At 26.8% G+C, this 18,294-nt stretch overlaps 1 protein-coding gene across 1 annotated transcript in view; it reads right to left on the bottom strand.

Moving 5' to 3' along the window:
- The window catches only part of LOC129981679 (mediator of RNA polymerase II transcription subunit 16-like), a 35,443-nt gene that overhangs the window by 1,310 nt on the left and 15,839 nt on the right, over nucleotides 1–18,294 (bottom strand). Inside the window, exons 9-21 of the mRNA XM_056092618.1 lie at nucleotides 17,956–18,027; nucleotides 16,203–16,306; nucleotides 15,128–15,270; nucleotides 12,862–12,947; nucleotides 10,935–11,063; nucleotides 10,036–10,131; nucleotides 9,546–9,657; nucleotides 8,783–8,922; nucleotides 6,726–6,922; nucleotides 6,099–6,213; nucleotides 1,663–1,749; nucleotides 1,509–1,574; nucleotides 1,176–1,365 (exon numbers count right to left, since the gene is read on the bottom strand). Coding sequence (XP_055948593.1) covers nucleotides 1,176–1,365; nucleotides 1,509–1,574; nucleotides 1,663–1,749; nucleotides 6,099–6,213; nucleotides 6,726–6,922; nucleotides 8,783–8,922; nucleotides 9,546–9,657; nucleotides 10,036–10,131; nucleotides 10,935–11,063; nucleotides 12,862–12,947; nucleotides 15,128–15,270; nucleotides 16,203–16,306; nucleotides 17,956–18,027 — 1,537 coding nt within the window. The remainder of the gene's footprint in view (nucleotides 1–1,175; nucleotides 1,366–1,508; nucleotides 1,575–1,662; nucleotides 1,750–6,098; nucleotides 6,214–6,725; nucleotides 6,923–8,782; nucleotides 8,923–9,545; nucleotides 9,658–10,035; nucleotides 10,132–10,934; nucleotides 11,064–12,861; nucleotides 12,948–15,127; nucleotides 15,271–16,202; nucleotides 16,307–17,955; nucleotides 18,028–18,294) is intronic.

Raw genomic sequence — 18,294 nt, 5'->3', positions numbered from 1 at the left:
AAATTTAGTTTTAGTTTTCAATTAAAATTAAGTTTATAAAAAAAACTGCTCCCAAGTGCATATTTCTACTGTCCTAAGCATATATGTGCCAAATTTTGTTTGCAGCTTATATGTCAAACAGTCTGGACTTTAAATTACTAATACACATAGTCACTTTTATTAGTTGCAGAGTTACTTATCAAAAGGCAAAAAGAAAAATTTGAAAAAGGATATGAAACAATACACAAAGAAAAAAAAATGCAAAATGAATGAATTGAATCATAAATTACAGAAAAAATTATCAAAACTACAGCCCAACTGGTTTTTTTCATTTCCAAATATTCATTAAAATAAGAAATCAATTGAATATGATTTTCCTAGGCACTTTAAATATATTGTCCAGAAAAAAGTTAAATATGTACAGAACAATAAATATGGAAGGAAAGACAGCACTTTATCGCCAACATACCTCACAAGTATATTTTAGCAAACATTTCCTTAATGGTCAATGAATCTTTATATCATATCTCACACAATTACTGGCTTTTTCCTTTTTTTTTTGAATGATTCAATAGGCATTTTATAGTTTGCTTTAGAGCAATAGTCACTTTCGTACAACAAGCAGCTTTATTTTATTTTTAAGATTTAGATGTGGAAGAAATTTTTGAGAACTGGACCTCATTTTTTAAAATTAATATTTCTCTGCAATTGGCAGCTTTGCCAGATTTTCCTTTGCAGCCAACTTTTTCTTTAAACTTTATTGCTTGTCACAATTTTTTTTCCCCCTGAAGAACTAATGCTCTGTCGTTCTTTGCTACTGAATTCATGTTTTACAGAGATTTCTGACCATTTTGTCTGTAGGATAGTCATTTTTAAACCGTTGAACTGCAGATTTCTGAAAAGATGAAAAATGCTATAAAAGTGGAATACGGGGAAGAATCATATCCCTGTATGCAAATTGGCATTCTCATTTAAAAATGGAAGACATTATAAGATATAAATATACTGAAAAAAGTGTACAATCTTCCAGTATATCCTCAAACTCATTTTTTTACTCCACCAGTGCATTGTTTATAAGCATGCTTCAACAATAACATAAATTTCCTAATTTGTAAAATATCAAATTTGTCTACAGAAATATCTTATGTAAAAGGTATGGACACATGAAGGAACCCCAAAAAAACTCTAAAACTTACCGTGTACATTGCCGTACATGAGTAGGATTTCGGCCTAAGCTAACATGCCTCACAATGTCGCTTTTATGGTTTTGTGGAATGGTGCCTTCAATAGTAGGTACTTTACTATTATATTTTAAAAACTCAGGTTGCGAATAATATTCAAATTGTAGAGGAAGTGAGTTCATAAATAAGGCTGGACTTGCAACACCTATAAGAATGGCATATATATAAATAAATAAGTATAATTTCAAAATTACAGTACCTTGTTTATGAAAAAAATAAATAAAGGGAGTGGGTGGGGGTGTAAACTATATGGATTTTCTTAGATGACAGAAATCCAACATAACTTACCAAAAGCTTGAGTTCCAAGCTCTATGATTGGAATAAGCACTTGATTTGGAAGCAAGCTGCATTCATCTGAATAAAAAAAAAATTTATAAACACTAAGAAGATTTTGAATCTTATACAATAATACTAAATTAATTCTCTTAAGAAAAAATCTCACCTAACAAAGAATCATCTGGTTCAGAACCGTGGGCAAGCAGTGTTTTTGTTAGCAGCTTAAAAAGCAGGGATAGAACATCTAAATTTTCTATGAAGAGAAAAACACTAATATAATTGAAAATATATAGCCCTATTAATGATACTTTTATCATATCAAATACATGTTAATTTCAATATACAGATGAAGAGGAATGTAATTTTTTTTTTTTTTTTTTAAATTCTGAATATAAAAATCTTGGATTTATATTCTGAATAAGCAGAAATATACTTTATTTTTATTAGTCATATATTCTCATGATCAAAATGCCATATTATGTGATTTCATGATTATACAAATAACCATTTTCATGATTATACAAATAACCATTTATGATTTTTTAAAAAAAGTTTTAGATTAACTTTTTAAAAATTAATTTATGATTTTTAAAAAAATCAGAAAATAATAACATGATGCTTTGATATGCTCCTGATTATGTGGATTTAAGATAAAAATAAATATTGCATTTAAAGTAATACAAATAATTTGATAAACAAAGTATTTTTTAATAAAGACTTTAAGTAGAAAAAAAAAAGTATTTTCCCTCTCTAATCTACCAATATGCTTTGACAAAAACACTTTTATTAAACTTTCACATATGCACAAAGTTTTAAAAGATGCCTGGCAATTGAAAGATCAACTCAAATTATGCATGACAAAAAGTAAATAAATACATACTTACCATACACTTTCCATATATATTATAAATACATGGAAAGCAAAATTATCATGGCAGTTATCATTGCCAAATACAGGGGTGTTTGTGGGACCCCAAAAAATCCCCTGAAACTTTTACGGACTTACTACCGACATTTTGGAGTTTCGAGAAGGGGGGGGGGGGAGAAATGAAAAATTACAATTATGACGTATTGAAAGACCTAATTATAAAAGTTCAATGAATTACTTTTTTTGCAAAATTAATAACCATAAATTTTCAAACATATAAACTACTACATTTTATGTAAATATTTTAAATTACCTGAATTAATTCTTTAAAAAAAATTTATCTAATTTCTGCTGCTTTTTTTTATTTTCTGATGTTTGTGGGCTTGTCTTTCTTTTGTGGTGAACTTCATAATTGCAGGAAGGTTGACTTTTATTTTCCTCATTTACAGTTGAAGAAATTTCCTCGAGAACTGCACATGCAGAGGTAGAAGCAGTTTGCTTTTCTGCTAATGTAGAAGGTTTTTCAGAGACTTTTATAGGTGACTCATCTGAAATACATGTTTTTAAGTCCTCTTGATATGTTTTCCAACTTCTGTTCATATTCAGTAAGAGATCTTTGTGAATTGGATCAGTCATTGGATTTTTTGAGCCATATTTTTCACATGAGGTTTCTTTAGAAGCCATTAAATCATATTTAATAGTCTGCACTGCATCTAGGGAATCAATCTTAAGAGAGGTTCTATAGTCAGTGACAAGTGTATCCATTAAGTTGAATGCACTTTCCCCTAATGGGCCATGGAAGCAGCCAAGGCAGGCTTTGACCAATTTAGCCAATGTAGGATACTTATAATCATTTGTGAAATCATCTTTTAAATTAAAAACTTTAGACCAATATTTATCAATTGTACACTTGACTTGATTTCCACTTTCATCAGATGTGTAGAGCATTTCTTTGGTGATATCAATATCACTCTGATATAACCTTATTTCAGCTTCTACTTTTGACTTTTCATTATCACTAAAAATATGGGACATAAAAGATGATAATTTTTCAAAGGCTAATATTGTACTGGTTTTACCTCTTAGCTCTGGATCTAATGCTGTAAAACTAATTAGATATGAATTTTTAAGGGGTAATTTCTGTTTCATATGCTGTGCTGTATTACTATAAGCTTTCATCAGAGAAATTTGGAATTCTTTTGCTATTGGATGATTTTTTGATAATTTCTTCAGGAGAGTGGAAGCTTCTGCACCAGTAAATATTACTTTGCTAGGTAGATGGAATTCTGGATTTGTGACATCAACCTTTAATAAATCATTATAAGATGTGCACTCTATATTTTCTGGCTTCATAAAAAAAGAGAAAAATTTTGCCATCAATTTATAAATACTGGAATGTATTAAATGAAGCATTGGTTTTTTTGTTTCAAATAAGTTAATATATGTGTTGAACTTTGGTAATACTGCTGAATATAATGCCATATGCAATAAAGTTTTGTTTTGCATAACAAATAACCCATTTAGTATTCTTTTTTTCCGAGCTAAAGCATCCTTTGCGAGTTTTTGGGAATGCAAGCAAGAATCCACCCCTTCAACAATTTTTTTCTGAGCTGCAGAAATATTTCTTTTATTGTATACAGTTTCAACATAAGAAAAATAATCCCCTTTATCAGTTTTATCCAAGTAGTGAAAATAAAATGCAATAAGAGCATTCCACAGATCTTTGATTCTTTCTAAAACACATAAAATGTACACCCACCTATGGTCTGGTCTCTTCAAGGGCTTAAGTTTTTTAATGGCAAGGGATTCACAGATTTTGAAAAAATTCTCTTTTACTGCAGCTTTTCATATCAAAATAGATGTCATCAAACAAATCTTCTAAGTATCTATCAAAACATGAAGCAAATTTTTTTGCACAGTTATTAGCTGTGTGACATGTGTCACCATCAATATCTAATAAGTGGGGTGCTTTGTTTGATCGTAGTCTGGTTTCAACACCCTTTTTTTTCCCCCGCATGGTGTTACATGAGTCCATTAATACACTAATTAAGTTTGCCCATGGAATATTATTATCTTCAATAGTATTAACAACTGCTTTAAAAACAGCTTCTGAATTGCAAGATTCCATCTTTAGAGATGCAAAATGATGAACTACAACTTCATTTTGATTGTTGTCATAAAACTGCACCAATATTGCCAGTATACTTTCTTGAGCATTGCTAGTACTTTCATCCAAATTTAGAGAAAATGGAGTCTCCTTTAAAGTTTTAATGATATTTTCCTTAATAGTTTTTGCGAGCCCATATTTCATCTTATAACATGCAGTAGTCCTGGGCATTTCCAACGAGTTTAGTGCCGTCTGATCGCGGCTCAACTGTTTGCAGAGTTCAATTAAATTGGGAGCTACATTGAAAGAAAGAGAATTCTCGGCGATAAACGAAGTTATTAATACCTCTTGGCGTGCTTTTCTTGTCACTATATCCAATGGCCGAGCATCAGTCTCCAGTAAGTCATCAGTATTTTTTGAATTAGCATAATTACTTAAAGTCATTGAATGTCTAATGCACTTTGAATATTTTATGTGCGTCACAGTTTTAGAATGATTTGTGAAAGCCTTGAATCTTTCCCCACCATACTTCAGCAGTGAGTTACAAAAAACACAATATGCTTGTCCAGCAACATTTATTTTCTTGCACCATGTGATGGTATCCCCATTACCATCTCTCTGTTCAATCCAATTCCACCTAAATGCATTCCGGACACCTTCTTCTAATTGTATAATATCACTATTTATATCGAGAAATTTCATAGTGAAATTCTCTTGCGTACATAAATAAAAAATATTTCAATAAACGAAACGAAAAATTTACACGTGCATCAATAAATGAAACGAAAATTTTACACAGCGGAGAAAAAAAAGTTGCGAAGCGATCAATGACAAATAGCTAATACGGCGAAAAATCCCCCTTCTCTACTTATTGGCGCCACGCCAGGAGAGATAAGACCTTTGAACCCAGAGTCACGTGATCGCACATCTGGTCGAACGAAGTCTCTCCCTTTTTTTTCTGTCGCGCCTACTTGCCGAAAAGAATCCAGAAGAGAATTTCCGAGAACCGGGGGAATGAGTCATAACTCGCAATAAGGAAAGAACAAAAAAGAAGTTTTTTCCCCCTTTTCACGCATTATCACTGCCTTTGGAGAAAGAAAGGAAAAGTTTTCACCACAAACACTGACCTTGCGTTTTCTGCTTTCAAAGCAAACAAAATTACCCAGATCAAAATAAATAATTCATTATTATTCCTATACTTATATTATTATACTTCCTTTTGAACGACGATCCCCGGAATTTCCGGGTATCGAAATTCAAAATCCCCGGAATTCCGGGGTTTCCCCGGAGCACAAACACCCCTGCAAATATTATACATTATTGCTCATTCAACAACTAACAAAAATAAAATGAGCAATTAATTTAATTAAATAATTACTTAAACACATTCAAAGAATATTAAACTGTAGACATAATTATGTTTTAGATTACATTTGGATCTGTACTGTGCTATATATATATGAAAAAAAATTTTTTAATGAAAACATGTAGAAAACAATTAGGATTTTAGAAAGAATAAATATGAAAATGACTTTCATTTATATCAATAGAATTTTAAAAAAATGAGGATAAATACATGCAACTAAGAATTATAATTTTCTAAGTTTTTATTTGAAGATATATATACCTGCCATTTTGGTAAACACTGGAAGGCAACTTTCATTCAAAAGGCTCCATATTCTAATTATTACAAGTAATTCTCGTAACGTATTTAAAGCTTTTGGGTCAGCTACAAGTCCACCCTATGAATAATATGTACAATAAATAAAAAAAATAAATCTAATTATAACATTTATGCTCAAATTGCAACATAAGTTTATCAAAAAATTTACTGAATTTCAGATATATATTTGAATTAAATATTAAATGCAAACCATCTCAACTCTAAAGACAAGCATTTTAAAAGTTTAATATATGCTTTAAAACTAAATTATGTTTTATAAATTAAAGTAAAGTAAATACACATGGTTTGTTTAAAGCAGATAATTTAGCCAAAAAGGATAAAAAGAAATTTAATTAAGATAAAAGTTGCTTGAAAGAGTTTCAATTTAAATTAAAATTTCACTGACTATCGTATTACAAGCATATTCTATAAAACATTTTTTTTTTTATCATACAGATTATTTCTGAAGCTACACATTAAAAAGGAGAAAAAAAAAAATCCATGAAATTTTAAGTTTTAATTTCTTTAAAAATAAACTTTTTTTTTTTTTTTTTTTTACTTTAAAGATCAATAGTAAGAAGCAGAACTTACTCCTGGATACCTATTATGGTTTGGCGATTGGTAAGGTAATGTAGCTAATAAGTACAAGGCACAGTCTGCAACCCATTGAGTCAAATGCTGCAAAGATTGTAAAATAGGAGGTTCTACAGTGAATTCTTTGCTCTCAAGATGTAGTAATACTTTATCCATCTGATAAACTGCTTCAGTACCTTTGCTATTTAAGATTGCTGAAAAAAATTCAAAATTTATCCGTATTTCAGAGGATAATAAACATGCAATTGGTTATTTATACTAAATGTATTAAAAGTGTTAACAAAAAAGTCTGAAAAAAATTTATTGCTTAAAAAAATTAATTACACCAATAATGCACATACTTTTTTATATTTTTCACCATGATTTACCACAGACTACACTTTAAAGTTTAAAATCAACACACATATACTATTACGTAAAGGTTTTTTTAAAAAAAATACAAGTTATCTGTGGACATAAATAAGTCCTCAGAAACAAGAAAACATTTTAATTTAAATGCTATTTAGGAAAAGCTTCAATAAAATAAATAAAAAAAACACATGAATTTAATACAAGCAATAATAACAGCAATTTATTTACAGAAATATTAAAAAAGTACTGCACTTACATGCTAAATAAGCATGAAACTGAAAATAAAAAAGTGTATAAATAATAATACAGAGTTCTTCCAAGATTTTTTTTTATATGAATGTGAGCTGTAGATTATATATAGGGGGAAAAAATTTAAGATGAGAACAAATATATAAGATGTAGTTTCTTGACTACATACACAAGTATTTCAAGTAAGAAAGATAATAATTTTTAAGATGAAAATGGTCAAGAATTTTCACACTTCTTTCTTCATGTATAACATTAATCTAATAGAATTCTTTATTACATAAGGAGCCTTTTTTTTTCTTTTTTTAATTACTCTCACCCCCTTTTTGCAAGAAAATGAAAATCAGAATTTATGGCTCTCATAAAAAACTGGATTGTTATGCAGATTCTTACTTTATTTACAAAAACTGCAAAAAATTATTTCGTGAAAATAAACAATTTATTATTGTCAAAGAGACATGAAAGCAGCCATTTTTCTTAAAAAATAATTTATTTATTCCATTTTAATTTATTTCTCATAAATTCTGCTCTCTATTCAAGAAAAAATAAAATAGGAAAGCAGAGTATAATGAAAATTTTTTGAACATTTATTTTGTTGGCCAATTAAAATTTTTTAAAAGGGCAAATTATTTGCATCCTTAACTTCCTCTTATTACAAATTTTTCAACTGGAATATCTGATATTCAAATACTTTTTATTTCTAGCAAAACTACTTTTTGTAGAATAAAAAAGTTTTAAAGTATTACCACCTTTTTTTACTTCTTACAAAAATCACCACAGATATCATTTTAGAAAGAAAAACTCTTTGATTTTATAAAAATCAGTACACCCATGCAATTTTATGTTTACTGATTAAATAGTAACTAAGGTTTTTCTTTCTAAATTGAAATCTGAAGCCATTCAAATTGATTTAATGGTTATAAGTAATTACAGTTGATTTTTGGATTTTGTATACATTTCAGTAAAAATCAAACGTATAATGAGAAATTGTAAAAATTCTTTGCAACCTCCTTCCTCCAAAAAAACAAATACCTCTTTTAAAAAAAGGGAAATAATTTATTGAAAAATGTCTATTATGCAATTTCCACAATTAAAAATAATATTTAGATTACAGAACTTAACTAGCTGATTTAAGTTTATTTCAACAAATGATTTAATGACGTGTTTTTTGATATAAAATTACACAAGGCACCGATGCTTTATGGAAATTCAGATAAAACTTTTAGAAAATGTAATTCTAATATATGAAGCAATATATTCTACCGACTTTAGCATTAATTTATACAGCCTGTAATAACACAAAATATATTTTTGGAATTATTAATCAATTTAACTTCCTAAAGATGAAAAACAAAACATAGGAACAAATTATTGATCTTAATGCATAAATTGATATAAAATATACCTAGAAAAAAAAAAGAAAATAATGCAACAACGAATGAGAATATAATAAATACCTGTAAGATTTTCTGCGGGCCCTTTATCCTGGCTAGATAAATCCCTAGGTCTAAGTAAACTCTTCATGGCTGCTGATATAGCATTTAACATTATCAGAGCATGGCAGTCACCCGCTTTGGCAAGTCCATTGCTGAGACATCTATTGAACAATGGAAGGCAAAGGATGATATTAACAGAATTTTTTCAAATTCTACAAAGCAGAATCTTAAGCCTTATTAGTGACTTTAAAATGGAACTTGCAAAATAAAGATAATCAATTGGCACAAACAAATTAATAATAAATAAAAAAAAAGGTTTTTAATAAATTTATAACCCTAATTTCTACATAAAATTATGAGATATGTAAATCTTAATAAATAATGTTATCATTTTTTATAGCTTAGGAATTCAAATATTATAACATAAATGCTTAAATGAAAAAGGAAAAGATATATTTCCGAACAGAATTAAAAAGAAACTATATTATATTTTATTTAAAATAATAATGCTTCAACAGTTTTTGTAATGCAACATAAATTTTTATTTCACAATGTAATCAGATAAAAATAATTAAATAAAAACTTTTGTGACATCATTTTAAAGATTAGTTAATGAATTGTAATCCTTACAAATTTATCAAGTCAAGCATTTACAATTCAAATTTGCAGTGAAATTTTGATGGAAAAAAACAACAACAAGGAAATTAATTTTCTCTAACTACTTGAAACTAATGAAATTCCGATCATACTTTTTAAATTTTGACGATTATAATAAAATATATACCTATACAGAGATCCTTTAATTGAAAGATAACGGGAAATCCAACCTTGTTGAGCAGCAGCTGGTTGTCGGTTAAATGATTCTGTAAACTTTTCACATATGCTTTCTATCCAACCTACACAGAATCATAAATCAATATATATTAGTTAAAAATACTTAAAAAATAAAAAATAATACTTGTATCACAAATTTTGGCAGTTTGAATTGCATAAATTTTTTTACATTTTTACATTTTACATTACCCCTTTTCAAAACATATATGTTATAGTTTGGTAGTTGTAGGTTAAATGACCTACACATATACATTTATCTTTATTATTAATACAGATACACTATAAAATTATTATTCGAATACACATAAATACTTATAAAAATTAATTGGTGATAAATTCTTTTTCTGATAGAATGTATATTCCAGTCAAGATGAAAATGAAGAATTGCATAATATAGATTTCAATTTAATTATTTTAATTATATAAAAGTGTAAGTGTACCTGGTCTTAAACTTAAAACAACATCCCACCAATCTGTTCCAGTCATCAGACAATATTCTAATACTGTTAACGCATAAGAAGTTGTCATTGGTCCACCTGAAAGTGAAAATAATATGTAGAATTTGTATTAATCATGGAAAAAATTTAATGAAATGTCTTTCAGATTTATAATATGAAGTATATTAAAATATTAATCTGAAATATTTTACCACATACAAACAGTATTAAAAGAATACAACACCAGTAAAAACACAACAACTGAATTTTCATTCAAACAAAAATTAAAATAATTTTTACAGTAAAAAATAATTATGTTTGAATTTAATATTCTCTTATGCACCTTAAAATCAGCTTGCATTTCTGAAATAAAGTAAGTATTATGCTGAAATGTATCATTAGCTTATGATTCTCCAATAGAACAATGTATGATATGAATATGCTTCCAAAAAAGTTTCTATCCGATAATATTCTTTATTATTAACAATTATTTTTTTCAGTCAGATATTCCTATATTTCTTTCAATCAGTAAAAATGAATATTATAAAAGATTTATTTAATTTTTCAATAACAAATAAAAATTGTGCATGTAAATTTTAGGACATCAGGGAAACCAATAACTAAAACTAACTTGCGAACTATTTGGAGAATATGCAAAACAAATGAAATACAGAAATATGAACGAATCCAATAATGCTTACTTTTCAAAACTGTATTATTTAATCACTGCTTATTTCATTTTTTAAAGAATTGCCAATATTTTAAAATTGTTATCTCATTATACAAAATGGTAATAATTCAAATAAAAGTATGCATAAAAATAAGATTTCAATGTGAAAAAAATTTAAATTTTATACAATTGTAATATAATAAGATTTTTGCAAAATTTTATGATATCTTACCTATATCTGTTACAGGGCATAAGCGATATAAGAAAAGTTGTGAAAGAGAATCTATAGCAACTAATGTGCAACCTGTCCATGACAGTTGCATGTCACTTATGGCAGCACCATGAAGATAGTTTTTACTACCTGCAAAGAAATATAATTTTATTTAAGATAATCTTCTTGCATTTGCTATTGTAACTGAAATAAACAAGTATGATTTTATATTTGAATACATTTTAAAATTAATAAAGAAAATGCAGTATTTGGACAATATTTCGTTCTCCATTTTTATTAAGAATAATTCAGAATTGTAACAAGTTATAATAGCAAACTTGTAATATTGTAACATCAACTGAAATCTAAGAGTTGGATAGCAAGTTACTAAATAAAATTATTGTAAAGATAAACTTTGCCAAAGATATAAAAGCAACATTAGATATAATGAGGGGAAAAAAATCTTAATAAACAAATATTTCTAAGCAGCACATTGCTATAAGTGAAATCAAAATAATTAATAAATGAAAAATGAATTTGGAAATTTATATGAATACAGTTACAAACTGCATCTATAATAAAAATAAATGCATTTATTCCACATTTTCAACAGTGCTTTGTTCCATTTCTGTTTGTTTTCTTTAATTATTTATTAATTTGAAGCCAGGTTCTTACCTTGCATAATCAATTGAAAAATACAAATTAGCTAGAATCAATAGCAGTTAATAGGTGCAGATAGTGGCATTGTGAGACAAAGTGGCACCTAGGCAAAACATAGTATTTTTGTCCTTTGCTGTCACTAATTGCATAGCAAGTGTAAATGGCATTCAAAAATTATAAGTTTTTTAAAAAAATTGTTTTACCATATTTGACTCTAAAAACAAGGCATAACCATATTAATGTTTTGTATTCATGATACTCCTTCAGATTGACACCTAAGGCATCTGTACTCTCCCTTAACCCCCACCCCACCGGTATTTCACTTAGGTTTATGTCAAGGAAGATGATATTTCTTCAATCATTAAAATCAATTTTTGCACTAAACGAGATTTTACATATCTCAATTAATGAGAAGATACAGTTCAATTAAATATGTGAAATAATACAGAGGGATTGTAAAATACAACATCATTTATATATCTTTCAAAGGACTAATGTAATATGAAATATAAAAGAAAAGACATTTAATCAAAATTCTAAGAAAGAAATTTGATTATTATAAACTTAATGCTAGTATATTATTATATATTGAAAATAACAAATTAAACATTTATTATAAAAGTGTGACAAAGTATTGCAAAATTTGAATATCAATTATACATCTCTTATTTAATATAATTTATTTGCATGCAAGCAGATTTTAGTTAAAAAAAATCTTCAACTGCCATCTGATATGCTGATTGTCTCTAAGTCTAAAACATGGTATTATGAGCTGAAAGACTTCCTTTAATATTTTTCATTACAAAAAATAAGTTCTAATCTTTTTAATGCAGTGCATAGCATCATTAAAGCAACGTGAAATAAACTTTTCAAATTCTCCTTCATCCTTGCTTAAATTAGCACCAAACAACTGCCTTCTATAAATTCATCACTTAGCAGATATGGAGAAACATGGACAGAAAATTTATGATTTTTAGAAAAGTGGAAAATTATACATAATCAAAATTTATACCCTTTTCTTCATATAAATGAAGTATTTCATCATTGTAATGTTTACAAATGGATCAAACTACAATAAAATAATGTGTAAACGAGACACTAATAAACAAATCATTAATACATACAGTAATTTATACTTTAACAACTAAATATTCAATATTAATATTATGCCAAATATTGATCAAAAACATTCTATTTAAGAGAAATCAATTCAACACTTCTCTGCCACTTGAAAGATAGAAAGTTTTATAAAATACTATGCAATATTAAAAAGAAATATGTCTCGCACCTTGTTGATGGCTGTACATAGTATGTTCGTCACGGTGATGAGTTCTAGTATTTACAGAAATGTTGCATGCTAACTGTAATGACTCTCTATAAGTATAAAAAAGGAAAATATTAATTAAAAATCATTTTTTTGCTTTAAATTCATTAATTAGTTATCGGTATTATTAAATGGAATATGCCTTTATTTAAAGCTTACTGCTAAGAATTTGCATTTTTCATTAAATAAAAAAAAATAATAGCACAGCTGTATATAAAATTACAATCATCACAATAAATAATTACCATTACTTAATGTTAAGACTGATGTAACCAAATTCTTCTATTACTAAAATTTAAAAATTAAAATTAATTCCACTTTAATCTTTTTATTAAAAAAAATCCAAATAAAATTAAATGAACAAGGCAACAGTTAATTACAAGACATGGGAATAAAAAACAAAACTCATGTCTTGTAATTAAATTAAGATTCTTTGGCTTTTGTTTATAGAATTTTTATGCTAAAATCAGAAAAATACTTTAAAAAAGACAACACTTTTTTTTTTTTTGAAATGCAAAGTATTATGTATAGTTTACAGTGAAATGTATCATTGTCAAGAGTTTAAAAATTTCAATTGCATTCTTCATTTTCTTTTTTAATGACATGAATATTATTCATATCCCTGGCTATTTAAAAGAGTCAAATACAGTTTTGAGAAGTTTTTAAACACAATCTTGATGTAAAATGGAACTATATTAATCAGAATTCTGGTTAGATATTCAGCACAGGAGATTTTTAGGTAAATTAAGAAAGCTTTAATGCGCAGAAAATAAAGAAACTACACTGCTAAAAAGTTTGCAGGGATTTCAGAATTTTATCTGTGATATTGGCCAACCATTAGTATAAATTGAGTAACTATGCATTCTTTGTTTAAAGCACAGTTGAATGCAACTTCATTTGAAAAATTTGATTAATAACTCATAACACACTAAAATCTAAATTTTTTTTTTTTTTTTTTTTTTTTTTTTTAAATCTGGTTCACCTGTGCAAAGTTTCTATTATCCCCATAATGCATTAAAATAAAGTTTAGGGGTGAGGGGAGAGAGTTTGCAAGGTCTTAGGAGATGTGCAGAATACTTCAAAAGCCTTTTTTTCCACATTTCTAAAACCTTTTTTTTTTAAAAAAAACATTTATAAAATCTGGTACATACATACTTTTATTTAAAGTTCAGTTTCCAGACATTATGAATTAAATGAAAAAGGTAGCATGTAACTCATTCAAGAATGTAAATTTAGAAATGTGAAGGATTATTTAGACTACTAAAATGTCATAAATTGGATTTGGTAGTGTTCAAAGAACAAAACTGAAAAAGAAGCTTGAAAATTAATATTCTATCCTTCATATAGAGTGTTTTCTGAAAATTTAGAAGCCTCAAGTAAAGAGATACTATATATATATAAAGGACATGGAAATACTTTATAAAGAAAATGGGATGTAATTATGATAATAGACTACTGCTAGATGTTTACAGAGGGTGCTGATGAAAATACACAACCATAAAAACATATTAGAAGCATAAAACAAAGGAAAAAGTAGTTACATATTGATTTAATATTTCTCAATGTAGTATTGAAGTTTGTGCAGTTGTTAGTTATTTTTATCAGAATAAAATTGTCTTTCTTATTTGCCAGTATATTATTTAATAAAAGAAACAATTGCATTTTGTTAGAGAACTGAGCACAATGAAAGAAAAAAAGAATTCAATTTCAACATATTAAAAATATAATAAGAAATCCTATATAGCTTCTTGTACTTTTTCAGACTTACATTATTTGATATAAAAAACATTAAAAATATAAAAAAAATTTAAAAAAAACATTTTCCAATATGCTTTATTATTTATAACAATCCAGATAACATCAAAAAATTTTCTTACATATTAAAACATTCCAAATTTTAGAAGAGACCGGAATATAATTAAATTCTTTTTCATTGTCATGCTTATGAATAACACTATAGATCTTTACAGAATGTTACAGTAAATGGAATTAAAAAAATACAAATTTCTTTTTAGAAATAAATATTTTACTTTCTTAATAAAGATGATACAAGTAATTCATATTGTCACTATAATTCATGTATAACATCAAAATGCAATAAACAGCACTTCACTTTAACAATTTTTTACTCTTTGGAGTTCAAAATATATATTGTAAATTGATTAAGACAATCTTCACTTCAATATTTATGAATACTCATTTAGAACTTAAAAGTCAATATAAAACTCACCTATAAAAGCATTTTATAGAATTATCTTTATAAGCAACTAAAATGTATGATGGTGGAGGATTGGCATCATAAATTGATAAACGAGGTGTTGCCATTGCTACAACACCAGAATTTGTTGTTGCTGATGTGTGATGTTGCCAAACCTAAATAATGCAAATAATATTTGTAAGCAAAACTGAAACATTATCTGTTAGATATAATTAGAGTAAAAAAAGAAAATAAAACCAAATTAGCTTCACCATACAAATTAAATAATGAAACAATTGCAATTAGAAATGGAAAAAAAAAATGAATAGTAAACTGATTAAAAATGATAGTAGCTGATGAATAGTGAACTGATAAACTGATAAATGAATAGTATAATGATAATAGTAAACTGATAAACTGATAATTATAGTAAACTGATAAAAATTATAAGTAATAATTTTATTTTACATAATAACATGAAAACTATTTTGAAAGCAATTTAAACATAAGTAAATATTATTTTTATTTATCACTGACTTATATATGCATTTATAAGATATTTCATAACTTTCAAAAATTATTTTGAGTTTATGAAAAACAGGGTATACGAATTTTATAGAAAGAAAGCTTATTTTAGAACAAGAGGACATTTGAAATTCCATCAGCATGATTTGAATTAGATGGCATGTGTAACACAGAAAGAAGAACTAAATCTTCAGAAAATATTGTCATTGAACAAAACTTATAACTTTTGGGACTTGCATTTTGCTTTTTGATATTTACGCAACAAAGTGTAATCAGCACTAAGTTGTTAAGTCAATATTTATGGTTGTAAAACACCAACACAGAAGCATCTATTCACATGTGTTTGAATTAAAACAGAAAACAATTTGAACCTGGAATGCAATTCCCAATTATATTCCCTAGAATGCAATGCTAATATGCAAAAATTATTAAGATGCTTCAATATGAAAGGCTTGAGAGACAGCAAGAAATAAATTAGAGTTAATAAAATCATTTATTAAATATCTGAATGATAAAGAATTCATTACAGCACAAACAATATTTAATGAGAGGAAGAAAAATAATTTTTTTAAATTTATCTTACCACAGTTTTGGGTTGTCTCTCTAACGAAGGATTACTGAATATTTTATTAAAAGTAACCGGCTTCTCTCTAAGCTCCCACAATTCCACTACACTACCACTTGGACCTTGTAGATAAAGAAATACATATACAAATTAAAAACGCTTTAATTTTAAAAATATTTTTTTAATAAATAAATGGTTTGGTTAATTATGATTAGAATTAAAAAATAGAGAAAATTATAAATATTTTAAAATTTTAAGTGATAAATTTATTATTTGATTTTCAAATTTTAATAATAAATAATTTACTAGAATAAATAATAAAGTTTCATGTTTCATAGCATAAAAATCAGATATTGCGAAATTGAGTCAAACACATCTAAGAAAATGTAATAAAATTCCAAAAATGTCAATTAATTAAGCTATTAAAAATAGGCACACTCTGTTTCTTTATTTCATAACAATATTTAAATTTTGTAAAACTTTGAGACACACTTGCTCTTGGAATTTCACAATGTTTTATATCAACTACTTAAAGAAACGAGAAGAAATAAAAAGGGGGGGGGGAGGTTGGAGAGGAACATTTGTTCGACCCTCTCTTTTAAACCCTCTCATTTTATACATTAATACTTTTGATAAATTTATTTATTCTTTATTTTTTTCTCTCACTCATTTTAAGCATAACATTATTAAGTTAGAAGTATTGTGTTATGCAGCTATAGAAACAGCAACTACAAAAAGGGGACTACAGGATAATTCTCAGGCTCTCCCTATAAATGTTCCATCAGTCACAATATATTGTTTTAAGAATTTTTTTTATATTGATATTAGTAGGAACTTTTAATTAAGCATGAAACATCAAAAGATAGTAAACTGTGTATAACACTACTGCCTTCAGCTTTGAAGATTTGGAGAAGGGGGGGGGGGTGATAAATACTATTGATTTTAGATGTACTGTTATCTAAAATATAATAATAAAAAAACAAACAAATAAAAACATGAACAAAATCCTGTTATATGAAACAAAATGGCTAGCCATGTTCAGCCAAAATTTTAAATATGCAATCAGTACTTTAAAATAACACAATATATTCCCCCAATAGATTCAATGAAAGTTTGGCATTTTTGGAGCATATGCAATATTTACAAAGCCCTTCTTCCTCTGCCAAATGCAAGTATCAAATGGTGCTAACAACTGAATACTCATTCTAATATTAAACAAATTAATTATACGTATCTGAAACATATCAGTACTAATAAGCACAATCTTCACTTCTAATTTTTTGAGAGAATTCATTACATATAATATACAAAAATAAATGATTATGTTTTGAAAGGAATGGGAAAAACCTATAAAGAGCACCTCATATTATCAAAATATTTATACAGCAACTAAAAATATTTTCTAATTATGCAAGTTTAATATTAATTATGTTAGCATGACATGCTTTGGTCAATAAGAGCCTGCCCAAATCATATAAAATTATTAAGCATATTTCAATAAATAAGATAATTTTCATTATAGGACCTTTTAAGCTTTTCTAATAGAGACATTACAAGATTTATTTAAACATTCTAAAGGTGCTATTTAATGCCTATTTCAAATATATTAATTAAAAAAAATTAAGAAGTTCAAAGACAGAGGAGCCCCCCACAATTCATTCACACAATTCCAAAAATTTAGAATTCTTAGAAAATGCATGATATTGTACAAATTATATATATTTTTAAAGATTCTAAAATTTATCAACAATAACAGAAAATGAAATCTTACCAGATGCAGTTATAACAACAGCATCAGCAGCTTCTCTCAATAGAAATTTTAGATGAGTTACTTTTGAATAAACTAAAAAGATAAGCAAATAACCAATTCAGATAAATATCTCTAGTTAGTAAACATTTTAAAGACTTTTTATTATTACACTTCACAGAAATATTATTACACTTCACAACATTATCCATAAAATTTAAGAAATGTATTCCTTAATACATGAAAAAAAGAAAGAAAAATAATTAATTGCATATATCAATCACAACTTCACATGGAAAAGTTTTTACATAATTTTTTCAGCTTCTTTTTCAATGAGAAGTAGACATACTGATTGTTACTAAA

The sequence above is a fragment of the Argiope bruennichi genome, chromosome 8 (assembly GCF_947563725.1).
Source record: "Argiope bruennichi chromosome 8, qqArgBrue1.1, whole genome shotgun sequence".
NCBI classification, from domain to species: Eukaryota; Metazoa; Arthropoda; class Arachnida; order Araneae; family Araneidae; genus Argiope; species Argiope bruennichi.
Note: the sequence above shows the minus strand (reverse complement) of the source record. Positions and strands in the feature narration are given on the sequence as shown.